At 43.7% G+C, this 12344-nt stretch overlaps 1 protein-coding gene across 3 annotated transcripts in view; it reads left to right on the top strand.

Annotated features, from left to right (window-relative positions):
• Positions 1 to 12344, top strand: part of THOC2 (THO complex subunit 2) — a 142150-nt gene that overhangs the window by 19346 nt on the left and 110460 nt on the right. For all 3 annotated transcript variants that reach the window (XR_010787019.1, XM_066581689.1, XM_066581688.1), the window contains exons 3-7: positions 2160 to 2251; positions 2994 to 3045; positions 5617 to 5687; positions 6125 to 6246; positions 9247 to 9380. Coding sequence is in view for 2 of the 3 variants with exons in the window: in XM_066581689.1 (XP_066437786.1) it covers positions 2160 to 2251; positions 2994 to 3045; positions 5617 to 5687; positions 6125 to 6246; positions 9247 to 9380 (471 nt within the window). In the remaining variant the exon portion in view is untranslated. The remainder of the gene's footprint in view (positions 1 to 2159; positions 2252 to 2993; positions 3046 to 5616; positions 5688 to 6124; positions 6247 to 9246; positions 9381 to 12344) is intronic.

The raw sequence follows: 12344 nt of genomic DNA, 5'->3' as shown, positions 1-12344 counted from the left end.
GGAACCAGGAGGGAGCAACAGCCTGCAGGAGCACTGCAGAACACCAGGAGGGAGTGACAGCCTGCAGGAGCGCCGCAGAACGTCAGAAGAAGTAAGTAATGATTTTTATTCTTTGCTCCACTGTATTACCGGCGTATAAGGTGACAGTTGGGGGGTCGTCTTATACGCCCCGTCGCCTTATACGCCGGTATATATTTTTATTGTAACACATTTCTGGATGAATTGCAGGGAACGGCTTATATATTTAACCCCTTCCCGACAATTCATCCCCGCGCACGCCGGCAGCCCATTGCTTTCAGTGGAACCTGCTGTATTGCTGGCTCCATTGAATTCAATGGGCAAACATCGTTCTTCTCTGCCACAGCTGTTACAGCTGTGGCAGAGAAGAAGGATTTGTCTTCTATATGTTCTCAATGGGGTTGGCGCTGCTGCCGCCGGCCCCATTGAGCGCATATAGAGAAGATTTATGGCCTTAAGAAGGACCGTTGGGGTTCTTGAAACCTAAAATACTCCTAACACTCTCCCTATAGCAGCTCCAACACGATAGCACTTTCCCTGAACTAATGTCAGAATGCATCTGTGGCGAGCCGCAGGAGGGGCAGATTTCAATACTCGGGTGACACCTAATCTCGCCAGCCACTCACTGCAGGGGGGTGGTATAGGGCTTGAACGTTGCAGGGGGAAGTTGTAATGCCTTCCCTGTCTTTCTATTGGCCAGAAAAGCGCGCAAATTTCTCAGGGAAGAAAGTGAAAGTAACTCGAACATCACGTGGTACTCGTTACGAGTAACAAGCATCTCGAACACCCTAATACTCGAACGAGTATCAAGCTCGGACGAGTACGCTCGCTCATCTCTAATTGTTAACAATTGTGCTTTGAGAATCTCATTTTGCAAGATTTCCCAACCTCTTTGGAGATTTTTGTCCTTAAGAACATCCAGCCATTGGATTCCTCCTATCCTCTTTCTGAGTTCATTAAAATCTGCCTTTCTGAAATCGAGCCTTGAGGTCTGAGTTTCCTCAGGTCTTCCTCCCCTTTTTATCCAAAATTAAAGGATAGCATGATCCCTGCCTCCTAAGGTCCCAGCCACCCTTACTTCCTCAACCATTCCCTCCCTGTTGGTAAGAATTAGGTCCAAGATGGCAGAACCCCTTGTTTTCTCTTCTACCTTTTGGAAGATAAAGTCGTCGGCAAGAGAGGATAGGAATTTGTTGGACCGATTCGTTACTTTTGCCTGAGGGGGATTCCCAACAAATGTCTGGATAGTTAAAATCTCCCATGATCCCTATGTCATGCTTTCATGAGAGCTTGACCATCTGATGTAGAAAGAGTTCGACATCTTCTGCTTTTCCATGCGGCCTAATGTAAATTCCTACTATGGTGTCCTTTCTGTTGTTTTCTCCTTGTATTCTTGCCCAAACAGTGTCTACAGAATTGCCATGCTTTGAAGCTCGAATCTCTTTGGAGATGAATGTTTTCCTAACATATGATGCAATACCCCCCCCCCCCCCTTTTTTTTTTTTTAAGGTTTGTTTCTTGTATCTTTCAAGCCTTGTATTCTAACCCTGTGTATCATCCCATTAAGTTTCTCTTCATGTGTTAGGAGTTCCAATTCTCCTTGTTTGTTTCCCATGCTCTGTGCATTTGTGTAAAAACATTTTAGTTTGTGATCGTTGTCTCTTGTTCCTCTACTTTCCTTCTGAATTTCTTTCTTTTTTCTTTCTTTCCACTTCTAATAGCAAGGTTCTCAATTGAATTAATTAGCTGTATATTTTTACCTGCAGCATCTAAACCAATATTTGGATTAAATTTATCTATTCTCTTTGTGTAAAGGGATTTCATTTAATCCACACCCATACACAATGGAATGGGACAATCGCATAGATTTTATAGCCTACGAGCTGAAAGCGGGAGTTTTGTGTTGTCAGCGATGATGCTGGGCCCCTAAAACATTCTTCTGGCTCTTGCAGTAGTGTCATTGGTATGCAACTCCTACTGAGAATCGTCCATCTCTGTTGTATGGGCCTTTGCAGTCGTCACATTTGTCAGATGAAACACCTGTTTGCTCATGATTGTTGTCTCCTGTACATCCCTAATCATTTAGTTTTTTTTTTTTTCCCTTTCTTACGAATAACACTGAATCTGCTTTTCTGTATTAGATATCCAACAGGCCCTTTATGAACTTGCCTGTCATGTAATTAAAGGAAATCTGAAGCAGGAACAAGCTGCTGGAGTGCTGACAGATATCATAGTAAGTATCTGCATGCTTTTTTTTGGTTCAGCCTACATGTCCTACATTAAGGGCCCTTTTACACGTTTCTCATTCACTCGTGCATGCATTTACACTGAACAGTAGATTCGTTTTGTCGTTCAGTTTCTGCATGCGTAAAAACTGAATGATGGATCTCCCCATTTAAACAGGCAGTCATTCATCTATGAACGACTGCCTGTTTACTGTGAATCGAGGCGGGCGGGTTGGAACGATTTCCAGTTCGTTCCGCCTCCAATCACTGCCGATCATCGTTCTGGTGTAAATGCACAAAAACAAGAATCACTCATGTTTTATCTCAACATTCCTTTAAGCTCAGGCTTAGACAACCGTAATTTACTGTGTGCCGCCCGCAGTAGACACTCTCATGCAGCAAGTGCATAATGATATTGCGTATTTACTGTACATCGCCAATCGCCCTGCACTACCGTGGCTTGTATGCGAGCATAATGCACGTCAAGTTAGTACATAATGTGACTTTTCTTGCACATGTTTTTAACGCAATTCGTTTGGGTGGAAACATGGCCGCCTATGGGAGATTGGTACAACATATTCCGCATGCAAAACCTGCGCACAGAATACGTTATACCAACACGATCGTGTGAGCCCAACCTGAGGGACAGACAAGAAGGAGCTGTGTAAAGCAGATAACACTTCTTAATAAAGCCTTATTTAATTTCTATATGCATGTTCCTGTATAAAACCTTTTTTTCTATGTTACTAGGACTTACGGGAGGACATGCCTTCAATACTAGCAGATGTGTTCTGTGTTTTGGGTAAGTTTTGTTAGAGAAAAGATAGTTAGAAATATATGTTTGTTTGTTTGTTTAGCATTGAATCGTACTGCTTCCGGACAGGCAGTCTATAAAGCCACCCCACAGGAATGGCCTGATAGGCAGTCTGCTAAGACAGTCCTAGAGCCTTTTAGAAGGCCCCCGGCTGCCATGACACCTGCATGGCTCCTTGAGTTCTCATCGCTTGGGTGCCGTACGGGGCACTGAACATCATTTAGGGGATTTAAATGCCGCTGTCAAAATTGTCAAATTGGTATTTAAAGGGTTAATAGTGCTGCTGAGCCGTGCGGCTGATTGCAGCTATTGCCACCAGATGTCAGCTGGCACCCGCGCTGTATGAGGGGAGGTCGCCCTGTGAACTCTCTTTATACATACCCTGACCTGCAGGACGTAACACTACGCCCTATAGCGGGAAGGGGTTAAAGTGACCCTCTGGATTCAAGACAAAATTCTATCCCATTACCAAGGGGGGTTTTATTACCTGCACTTGTTCTTCTCTGTCCTCCGTTCAATCCGCTGGTGGTCTCGTTTTCAGCCATCCATGGATGCCTAGGATACTTGGAATTTGGGTCATGATAACCACAGTCAGGCGAGGACACTTTGTCCGTATTATGAATGCAGAAAAGTGGTAAGAATACGCTTGTGTACCACTGGCCTGCCTTGTATTTTAGTTAATTAAATCCTTGATTATCCTGTGTTTTAGGTGTCCAGTGGGCTGTTTAAGTCAGTGACCGACAGCTATCTCTGTATGCATACTGCCCGTCACTGATGGAACTGCCCACTGGATTCCTAAGCCCAGAAAAAGGAGGGGTTTATATAAAATGAATTACAAGTTATTTAGAAGTGTTTCCATCAAAGCTATATATCCGTCAGCTCCTGCTTTATAACTTGCCGTCCAGACTGCTTCGCATTTTTAAGGTGATAGGTTCTTTTCAAAGTGAACCTGTCAACTCGAACACCCTGTCCAAACTGCAGGCAGCATGTTATAGAGCCGGAGGAGCTTATGGGGAAAGATTCAGTAGAACTTGTATTCATTTATATCTCTGCTCATCCGGAGCTGAACAGTCCAATGGGCGGAGCTATCAGTGATTGACATCTATTGCTCTATGCACAGTTATGCATCCGCTGGATATCTAAGCTCATAATGAGTAGAGATATAGAAGTTAAGACCTCTGATACATTTGCTTTGTGAGCGAAATATATCAGAGTTGCAGTGTGCTTAGCTTCAAATATGGCAGAGTGCCGAAGACCATATATTAAATATTTTCCCACAAAACTATGTATCGGTCTGCTTAGCTCCTCCTGCTCTATAACGTGATGTCTGCAGACATTCTCAATGTGACAGGCCCCTTTAAACGTTTATGGCCTTTAGGCCTCATTCACATGAGTGGATTGTCCGGCTTTTTGCTGCGATTAAATGTTGAGTGAAAACCTCGACCATCTGAAGCATTGGATTTCAGTGCAGTCGTTCAGATGGGCGATTGTTTAGCCGCATAAAATCGGGCAGCTGGAAAAGATAACTCATACGCTGCCGATTTTACACGTTGTCGAAAAAGATAGGTCTTGCTCCGTCTTTTGGCCGCGATCAGCCGGCAGCTCCCATAGGCTTCTTTGGGAGTTTCTATTGCCGGCAGCTGCCAGCAAAGGGAGGGGGTTTAGCAGCGCTAGCTGTTGGCGCTGCTAAACTATCAGCTGGCTCTATTGAACCAGTTATAGGATTTCTCCCCAGCTGACGGAATTGCAGACTGCGGCGTATAAATGTCGCACACGGCTGTGTGAATGGGTGGGAAAAATGCGAGATGTAGCTGTGATCCGGCCAGACAACTCCTGTGTGAATGAGGCCTAAGGCCTCGTGTCCACAGGCCCGCACGGTTTTCCCGTGCAGAATCCTGCAGCGGATTCCACCCGGCCCACATACATGAGGCCAAAAAATACAGTATACTCACCTGTCCGGACGCTGCATGGCTCTCTTCCGTCGCGGCTGTATCGTCTTTTCTTTGCCTGGCGGATGCACTCGGGCCGCCAGCGGCATGCCGGGCGCATGTGCTGTGCCATTTTTTATTTATTTATATTTTTAACTCCTGCTTTCCTGCAGTCTGCGGCACGGATGCAGTGACAGCTGCGTCGGTGCCGCGAATCCAGATGGCTTCCATTGGCTTCAATAGAAGCAGTGGAAGCCATCCGTGCAAAACGCACAAAATGGAGCATGCTGCGGGTTTTTTCCTGCGTGTGCGATCTGCGTGCCGGGGAAAAACTGACATCTGCAGGTGTTTAATTACCTGCAGGTGCCCAATGATTCCCTATGGGCCTGGGAGACCCGTGCGGTTTTGGTGTTTCTGTTTTCCCTGTGGACATCGGGCCTATGGATATCAACAGGATGTGCTGTATATCTCTGATATATAGGTGTCTGGCACATGCAGCTCTTTAGAGGGTGTAAGGAAGAGAGGCTACACATCTGCGCTGTTGTGTTCGTTTACTGCTGGGTTAATTACGGAGACGGATAAGCAGATGGTGACTTCCCCCCCCCCCCCCCTTTTCTTTATCTCAACATAGATATTGAAACAAGCTGTTTGGAGGAGAAATGGAAGCGAGATCATTTTACTCAGTTGGTCTTATCCTGTTTGGTAAGATTTTTTGTGTGTGTCTTTACGTGTTACTGACGGGTGCAACACTCCCTACATGGTTTTACATGTCTTACAAGAACTAATCAATACAGTTGTCAGTTTTACATGTTTTGATAACAAATATTTTTATGTTTTACCTCTCTATTGGCATTTCTACAGTCTGATGTCTTTTAGTGGGTTAATATGTTATGACTTGTGTCCATGAAGCCCTATGTAAGCATTCCTTCCCTCTGGTATCGCTGCTAATAAGCATCTGAAAATGCACGTAAAGCAATGCTAGTGAATTCCACTTAAACTATCAGTTGGTCAAGGCCTGTAGCCATTCTCCCCGATTGTTAGGTAGCTTATGAGAGACGGCAGATAACTTGAGATACCTGCACATTCCCTTAATGAGATGGAATATGAACTTTGTAACACTTACTGTCTGTTGTTAACAGTATCTAGTATCCGACACTATTCTAAAGGAGCGTCTGGATCCGGAAACACTGGAATCTTTAGGACTTATCAAGCAGTCCCAGCAATTCAATCAGAAATCGGTGAAAATAAAGACTAAACTTTTGTGAGTAGATTGGAGGACGTTTTGAAGTATTTTTTTCTCCTCTTGATTGTATGTTTTATTGTTCTAGTTCTGTAACGTCAGGAATTCAGGCTGCCATTTCTGCTGGAAAGCTCATGTGTTTCAGTTTCATGTGTTGCTCCATCTTCTGTCTTTACAAAATTGAGTCATCTGCACTCTGCTCCTCTATTTGCTACCGTTTGATAATCTTTTCTAATGCAATGGTAAAAACATTTTATGGACATTCATATTTTTAATGGTTTATCCCCCAATGTTGACTAGCAGCATCCTTTTTTTTTTCTTTTTTGCAGTCTGGTAGCTAAACCTAAAATAACATATGCATATTGCTGAAAGTGTATTTTCCTGTTACATTGCATGTGAAGTAGATGTACAGGTTTGTTCATGTTGACTATTCTAGGCCTCCTTCCCACGAACGGATTTACGCCGCGTAAATTCGCGGCAAAAATTTGCTGCGTTGCCCGCTGCTATTAGGTTCTATTGAACCTAATAGCACAATGCTCACGGTGCAGAATTCCACCGCGGAATTTCGCACCGTGAAATCTCCCGTCCTCACCCGCAGCATGTTCTATTTGCCGCGGTGGGCGTGTCACATGACACGACGGCGGTGGGCGGGGAAGCGTCTTCACGCTATCTTCCGCTGGTAAGTATGGGGTCTCTGGGGGGCGCCGTGACGGGTTTCACTGCGCAATATTACGCGGCGGAGCCCGTCACGCTCGTGTGAAGCCTGCCTTACCCAGTGCTGCATAAGCTCTTTGGTCTAAGTCGTACTTCCAAAGTTGAGGTCATCTCAATTTTTGTGTTACCCATGTCCTATATCTTTCAGAGGTGCCCATTGAGATTTTGACAAGTGCAGAAGATTGTCGTCCTTTCGGTACTCTGGCATTTTCCTGGATACGATTGTGCAACGTGCTGCGCTATTTTGTCCTAAGATTTAATGCCAGACGCTCTGAATGGAGCCTCCGGTGCAAATGTTAACATACCCTTAAAGAGGTTTTCCCAATCTGAGCTATTGATGATCTATCCTGAGGATAATCGCTGCTTAATGAGCAGCAGGGTTCTGCCACCTAGAACCCCGGCTGATCAGCTATTTGCTAGACCGCTTTGCCAGTGTATAGAGCAGATGTGTTACAGGAAAAGCATAGCCGGAATCTCTCTGTAGTGGTATGACTTGGTTTTGTAGCCAAAAGTTCCCATTCACTTCATTGGGAACGTTGCAATACTAAGCTGGACCACTACAGAGGGAACGGAGCTGTATGTCATTGGCTTTGTACACAGACAGAGCGGCCTGGCGAATAGCTGATCGCGGGTGTCCAGGGCGGCAGGCTCTCCTTGCTCAAGTAGTGATTATCTATCCTGAGGGAATGGCAGCAATAGTTTATTTTATTTTATAAAAAAATAATAGATGCATGTGTGAGAGCTGTCTTACACACAGAACCACTAGCAGCTTTTTCTTTCCCTTGTGGATCCCATGTGTATCTCATAACAGATGTTCCGTGCACCATCGCATGTTGTAGCATAGAAGTATTCTAAGGTTCTCACAAAGTCCCTCAGATCATTACACGTCCGCTACAGGACTGACTGGTCACTTGCTGCCTGTATCGCACCTTGACCTTGTAGCCATGTTGTTCCCTTCACGTGTCCGTAAGGTTATGGCTGATGGACGCAGGCATTGTTGTGTCGGTAGCCTATATGTAGCTGTCATCTACTCCCGTCATATTTGGCATCTTTCCTAGTGTAATCTAGGTATTATTAAATGATCTATCTGATATTCATCTCGCAGCTCTATAATTTATGAGCTGAGGTTTACCATGGATTGCACTATAATAAACCGCGGCTGATTTTACGTTCATTGACGCACTATGAATAATTTGTGGTGTTGTATATTTGCCTTTAGTGACACTTGTTGTTCAGGAGCCACTTCATGCTCCAGTTTGACTACTTAGTAACATTTGGAATAAATAAAGTGCCCGCTTTGATGCCCATAAACCAACATAAGGTGGTCATCACATGATCCATTGTTCAGCCAACAGCCGTCACTCCTCACTCTTCTTTAACATTTGTGGCTGCAAGACAACTCTTCGTCTTAGAAGGGCTACATGGATCACACAAATGTACATGGCGGAGTGGGGTCTGTCAGAGATTGAGTCGCTATGACTAATATATGAGGTTCCCAAGTGAAAGACCCCTCACCCCCTTCCATGATACTTATATGGACCAAGGTAGTTGTTGGGAGACAACCTCCTTTTTAGAGTGACTATACTTTCAGCTAACTTTTGATATGTCCTAGAGACTTGTCAAAAGTTCTGATCAGTGGGTGTCCTGCTACCCCTGATGATTGCTAGAATTAGGGGGCTACAGCAGTCACCCAAATGCCCCCCCCCCCCCCCCCCCCGATCAATACTTTTGACATGTCTTTATGACATATCAAAAGTTAGCTGAAAGTGTAGGTACTCTTTAAATCTTTACTGTAATTGGTGTATTAAAGGTGTAGACTCTGCCTGGTATTACAGACAGCGGCAGTAGCAGCCGTGTGCTATTATAGATGGACATGTGACGCACACAGAAGCTTTACTGTTACTGTCCCTTTTTTAAATCCGTGATCGCCACCTGATTCTGTATCTTAGTAGCCTGTAACATAAGAGGACTACTGAACTGTGTGCCAGGAATTGGGCAGCAGAAGGAAATAGTCACCGAGTTGGCTTTAGCAGCGGCCTGTCTGTTGTTTTGTGGTGTTTACAACACAGTCTCCTCTGGCAAATGTCATCTGATTGCCTGGTAATGCTCCTGTAAGCGCCATCAGCAGATGGGACAGAGGGATTCCACAGTCACAGTGCTCGGCACGTTGTGCATTCAATGGCTCTTTGTGCTTACCATTTGTTTCTTTTGTCCACTTTTTGTTTCTTTCCATTCGGATTCCTGCCGTAACTTTTACAGCTTCTAATTACTGATATGAAAATTGTTTTTTCTTTCATTCCGTTGCAGTTATAAACAACAGAAATTCAATTTATTAAGAGAAGAAAATGAAGGATATGCAAAACTAATTTCCGAGCTCGGACAAGATCTGTCAGGGAATATAACAAGTGATTCGATCCTGGAAAATATCAAATCCTTAATTGGTAATGACTGGTTTCTTGACAATGTTCTTTGTTTTTCATAGCTAATGTTTGATCGTTTGTTTCCGTTGAAATGACGGCCTATGTATAACCCTGACTTTATAATTCAATGTCCTGGTCCAGATGTTCATTAATGTAGTAAATAATTGTAGTAAATGGTTTTTAGAATTATTTAAAAAAAAAAATTTTTTTTTAAGTACATCTTTAGAGGGACGTTAAACCTTTTAATTTGCTGCGCAGTTGAAAAAAAATAAACATATGTTCCCTATAAATGGCCATTATACTCCAGGGAGCAGCTTAATCCAGTGCTTTATTTTATTTATTTATTTTTCTTCTCTCTCAGTGGGTTTACCAAGAAGTCCAAAAGAATGTGTGCTCTCCATCATGACTACTGTAATAATGTAATCAAAATGGAAGTCTTTAGGCCCATTTACACGGGCCGATGATCGATAAAAGATCGCTCAAATGACAGTTTGAGTGACAGCTTTGAGCGATCATTTTGCATAAACTATTAAGTAGCTACTTGGTAGCAATTAAGTGTGCAAATGAAGCCTTCACTCAATGCAGTTAATAGCCCGGGGGCTCTTATCTGCATTCAGTTCCTTTGTTCTCTACGGGAAAACAATGCTACCAGCACTTCCCATGGAGAACTGCTGATAAGAGTGAAGGACGATTTTTAGGTTGGACTGAATTTAACGATCAGTCAGCAGTGCACGAAAAGCGCACAATGGGTGCGCATTTAGACGCACTGATGATCGCTAAAGCTATCGCGGATTACAGTTTTTTTTATTTATTTTTTTCCCCCTCTTTTTCTGCAATCATTGGCTGGTGTAAATGGGCCTTTTTGTTGTATAATCTGGATCCATATTCTGTACCACTAAGGTTTTCCGCCCCCTCAGGTTTGGCTTATATATATATATATATATATATATATATATATATATATATATATATTGTGTGTGTATATATTGTGTGTGTATATATTGGCGAATTTTACATTTGATCTCTTTCAATTTAATCTTTTATTTAAAATGAGGCTTTGACAGGAGGGCAGTGATTACATGGAGATCTCTGGCTCGCTCTTAGAGATGAGTATATAGTCCGAGTGAATTTCTATCAATGATTCACAGAATGGGACATAAAAATCTATTTATGCTGACATATGAATCGGTGGTAAAGGATAGAATGACTAAACCCTTTTCCTGCCAAGAACATATTTCATACATATTTGAGGCAGCTTAGTAGCATAGAACATGAGATATGTCCTTGCTACTAATGGCTGTATCTCAGACTGTAGGGCATCTAGAGCATCGGTGTTTAGACTCATTTTAAAGCCAAGAATTTTGTCTTTTAAACAAGCCTGGGATCACAGTTTTAGCCATATTACTGGAGATAGAAGAGGGTGAAGCTGGAGATTAAATGAAAGCTGCATATACCAGTAGCTCTCTCTCCCAACTGTGTTCTTCGGGGCTGTTTTGCCCGCTCGTATCACAGCTTGTATATAAGCTAGAGGTGGTACAACAGGGTACTAGAGCCTCTGTGCCCGCCTGTATCACATCTTGTATCCAAGCTAGAGGCGGTACAATGGGGTAGTAGAGCCTACATGCCGGCCCATATCACATCTTGTATCCAAGCTAGAGGCGGTACAATGGGGTAGTAGAGCCTACATGCCGGCCCATATCACATCTTGTATCCAAGCTTAGAGCCTGTACAACAGGGTACTAGAGCCTCTATGCCCGCCTGTATCACATCTTGTATCCAAGCTAGAGGCGGTACAATGGGGTAGTAGAGCCTACATGCCGGCCCATATCACATCTTGTATCCAAGCTAGAGGCTGTACAACAGGGTACTAGAGCCTGCCTTCAAGGAGTCAGTTTTCCGCAATAAAGTATCCTTTTTCTCTGATATTGTTATCACTTACAACGTTACAATCACACATGGAAAGTTGCATTCGATTCTGACAATTTCTAGGGTTAGGGATTGGTTTTGACAAGGCATGTATCAATTTTTAAGCATTTTTAAAATTTTAATTACACTTTGAGACAAAACTGCGTGAAGATGCATGTGATGTTAGGGGCTGAGTGGCATTTTTACAATCTTCCTAGTGGTTACTCTCAGAAAATGCGGAGGTATGCGGGGGTGGGTTTATATTAAATTCTGTAATTTTATGTTTTTTTTATTTGTACATGTTAAAGGGGTTGTCTCGCGGCAAACATCAAAATTTTACATTAGCCCATTCCCCCTGTCACCCCCCCTGGCATAAAATAGCATTTTAAAGCGGTTTTTAAACCGCTTGCTACTCACCGATGTGATGAAAGATGAACTTATAAAATTCTTCTCCCAAGATGGCCACCGGTCCTTTCCCAGGGGTGCACTGCGGTTCTTCTCCCATGGTGCACCATGGGCTCTGTGCATTCCATTACCGATTCCAGCCTCCTGATTGGCTGGAATCGGCACACGTGACAGGGCGGAGCTACGCGATGACGTGTAGAAGGGGGCGGAGCCAGAACACCGCTCGTGCCCGGACCGTCCAGAAGGGAGAAGGCCCTTCTGCGCAAGCGCGTCTAAAAAAGCAAGAAGACCCTGAAATTAGACGGAGCCATCGAGACGGGGACGCCAGCAACAGAGCAGGTAAGTGAATAACTTCTGTATGGCTGATAATTAATGCACGATGTATATTACAAAGTGCATTAATATGGCCATACAGAAGTGTATAACCCCACTTGCTTTCGTGAGACAACCCCTTTAAGTGTTAATCATCCTGGCTACTGGAGGTGTAAAATGTCTGAACATCTCTGACGAAAGGGTTAAGAGTCAATGTCCTTATTCGTATTAATACTTACGTTGGCAATGAAAGACTGCAGTATTAAACTGGCTATAGACCTTCTGACAGCAGTTCCTGCTGAGTCTACCATACACATGCACAATCAGGTTGGCCAGGGTCAGAGAGAGCAAGCCACTACCAGA

Source organism: Eleutherodactylus coqui, chromosome 10, assembly GCF_035609145.1.
Source record: "Eleutherodactylus coqui strain aEleCoq1 chromosome 10, aEleCoq1.hap1, whole genome shotgun sequence".
Lineage (NCBI taxonomy): Eukaryota > Metazoa > Chordata > Amphibia > Anura > Eleutherodactylidae > Eleutherodactylus > Eleutherodactylus coqui.
Note: the sequence above shows the minus strand (reverse complement) of the source record. Positions and strands in the feature narration are given on the sequence as shown.